This window comes from the organism of the source record quoted next, unplaced genomic scaffold (assembly GCF_019419815.1).
Source record: "Pyrus x bretschneideri cultivar Hongxiangsu unplaced genomic scaffold, Pyrus_bretschneideri_v1 Contig2, whole genome shotgun sequence".
NCBI lineage: Eukaryota > Viridiplantae > Streptophyta > Magnoliopsida > Rosales > Rosaceae > Pyrus > Pyrus x bretschneideri.
Window position 1 is genome coordinate 12292015 of NW_025999501.1, and position 3071 is coordinate 12295085.

At 40.0% G+C, this 3071-nt stretch overlaps 1 protein-coding gene across 1 annotated transcript; it reads right to left on the reverse strand.

The window, feature by feature from the left end:
- Window positions 1–264: 264 nt before the first annotated feature.
- On the reverse strand, window positions 265–2234 carry LOC103931189 (protein NRT1/ PTR FAMILY 5.5-like). Its single transcript, XM_009340609.3, has one exon. It carries the CDS (start codon window positions 1651–1653, stop codon window positions 973–975), a length of 681 nt encoding a protein of 226 aa, XP_009338884.2. The 5' UTR covers window positions 1654–2234; the 3' UTR covers window positions 265–972.
- Window positions 2235–3071: the final 837 nt, after the last annotated feature.

Here is a 3071-nt window from a genome sequence, read left to right on the forward strand (position 1 = left end):
ACCATATTGGCTTCTCACACCAGAGGACCAAAACTTTTGCCATGCGAGGGTTAGGGATTTTCGTGAAGGCTACAAGCGCCTGCAATGTATATGAATCCCGAATGCTTTGGTTTTTTTATGAAACCTCTCAAGTCTCAAGTAACTTTATGATATACCAGCAAAACATTATGAGTAAATAAATGATCAAAACTTCTCGCTGCAAGTTTTTTTTATGGTAAGAATAACATTTTCCTTCTAAAAATGCAGGTGCCGGTTACAATGTAGTTTGCCAGAAACATTGTTTCTTGAACATGTCAAAACCGGGATCAAGATCAGAAATATACATCTTCAAATCAAAATCAAGAACCCCACACAGTAGGCAGCATGGACTGTACTTTCTGTACAAGGTAGAATTGTTGCTTCACAAGTGGATACTCGGAGGCTAGATGCGGTTAGGAAACAAGATTTTTTTGAAAAGATGCTCGAGACCATCCCCATGTGTGTGTTCTAGGCTTCTAGCTGTTTAGAGCACCTTTCCGGTGGTGCCATCGACGGAAGTGGTGATGCCAGCGATGCCAGTATTTTCAACAATTAGCTGCATCCCTCTATGAGTAAGTACATGTTTTGCGCTACATTAGGAACAGGAATGATGAAGCTTTAGGTAGGGCGTTTTGTGACTTGTGAGAGACCATGTGTGCCTCACTATGTTTCGGAAAATGGAAATTAAAAACGCTTGCTTAGCAACGATCAAAATTATTACAAGAGCCAATCCAAATTTGTAAAATATGACAGCGACTTAGTTGGGAAATTTGCTTGGTTCAATCCTGGTCCCGAAAAATGTTACGGGCCGCTGACAAGAAATAGAGAGTCTGAATTCGAGGTGCAGGGGATTGAAGAGAAATGTCTTATTTAGCTTTTATGTTATACTAAGAACACGGAAATTCATTCTAAGAAGAGAGGTGGGACTTATAAGCATGTCAAACTTCAGGAAAATCAAAAACGCCGCCTCAGAAGAATCGAAAGAAGGACTAAAAAGAACGATGCCAGATTAGCTGCAGACAATGCGGCCAAGGTCCAGTAGTAATTATCCAAACGACTCCGGTTAAGCGTGTACTGGAACCAACTGGGTTTCATCTTACGAACTGCATAAACTGACAACATCCCGCCTATATATCCGACTCCACTGACAGCGTCAGCCAAGGTTTGCATGTATTCACAGAATGATCGGCTCCTAAAAGACCACCACAGCGGAGCATAATATAGATTCGCAATGCTTTGTTTGCCAATCTCTTGAGCTAAACCGAGAAGAAGAAACTGTGGAAGCAGCCAGAACATGGTCATCGGAATTGTTTCCTCAGGTTTGTCAATGAAACCGTGGCTCTTCACCGCGTCTAACCTTCGGGTCTCCACTTTTGCAGCTGTTATACAACATACAACTGAAATCACGCATGACACTATAATCCCATGGAAGGCAAAGAAAACTTTAGAATCTTGTTTTCGTAGCTTTACAAATAATTTCACCAACAGCTGTGACGCAGGAAGGATAATAGTAGGAACTCTGAGCCTCCCAATGTAATGGTTCATGTCGGTTGCTTGTTCCATGAAGAAAGTATTTCCAATGGAAGCAATAACACCTGATGGGACAACAGCCATACATGAGACTATGAAAAACATAACTGCTGAAATACCGCTGCCGAGTATGATAGAATAAACTCCAGGTAAGATGGCTAGAGTCTCCACTGGGGCGTTTATATGAATATAAACCACTTAAGAAGATAAGTGTAGATACCACTGCAGATATTGCTCCTATCCCAAACTTAATCGACCAAGAATTTGATAAACCAACTGCTATAACGGCACAAACAGGGACGACCAACATTAGTGTCGCCAATGAGAAAAGCTGACATGAACGTTTGTAATCCTTTTCTGTTGCGAACTGGTAAACCTTTTCTGTTTCGAACTGGTCCTTGCCGAACTGAGGCCAGGAGGACAAGTGAGTCGATTCTCCAATAGCTAATAGAAGCAATGCTGTGTAAAAGAGAGTTTTATGGACTGGGCCAATGCAGTGGGGCACAAATGAGCTGCAGCTGCCTGTTACTACAGCAAGGACTGGTGGTGTTGAAATTGTCAAAAGACCAAACCCCTGCATTTGTTGGTTCCAAATAATTAGTGTTAATATTCTTCTACTAGCTCCATGAGGATTCATCCTATGCAACACCTTAAAAAAGACAGCAACGAGAGCAAAGTAACACTCCTGTTATAGCACATCAAACTTGAAAAATAGGGCCAGTCCAGAGAATCCAAAGAATTTGTCAAATCCAAAAGAGAAGATCAAGGACATTGAAGAGGAGAAGAAATTCTTTCTCAAGTCAAGAAGAAAAGATACAAGATAAGGCCAAAGTGCCCTCTAAGTTCTAACCGATCGCTAAAAGAACAAGGGCAAAGAAAGAGTATGAAGAAGAGATGACAAGTATGTTCATCCTCTGGTAGCATCTTGAAGTCATGAAGAATCAAAGAGCTTGGCAATGGGAGTGTTCATGGAGACCAAATAACAAGTTTCGCAGACCATTAAGAAGTTCATGGAAGTTCAACAAATTCACAATAAATAGGAGTGTTCCATTATACTATTGTAAAGTTGTTAAGGCTTTTATGAGAAAGCTGTGAAGTGTGCAAAGAAAAGAATGTCATCAGGCAAATGTGTGAGAATGTTGATGAAGAAAGATCAACCATTCTTCACCAAAAAAAATGAAAGATAAACCATTACCAAAAATAAAAAAAAAAGGAAAAAGAAATCATCAACCAACCACTCCTCTCTACAAATGATAGGACAGAAAGTGAGAACAAAGAGAGAAGTGTGCAAGCTGAAGGCTTGTCCCATACGGTGTAAGAACACCTAGTGTGTTGAGAAAATCATGTAAAAAAAAAAAAAAACAATTTAGGATCTTCCCAAGTGGAAGCCAACCTCAAAATTCTTACGTGTGAGGATAGTTACCAAGAACAAGTATACGTTAGTTATTTATGTATGCAATATGATTTGGGTATACTTCACACATAAGAACGCATTATGGGTCATGTTTGTAGTTATTAAATTT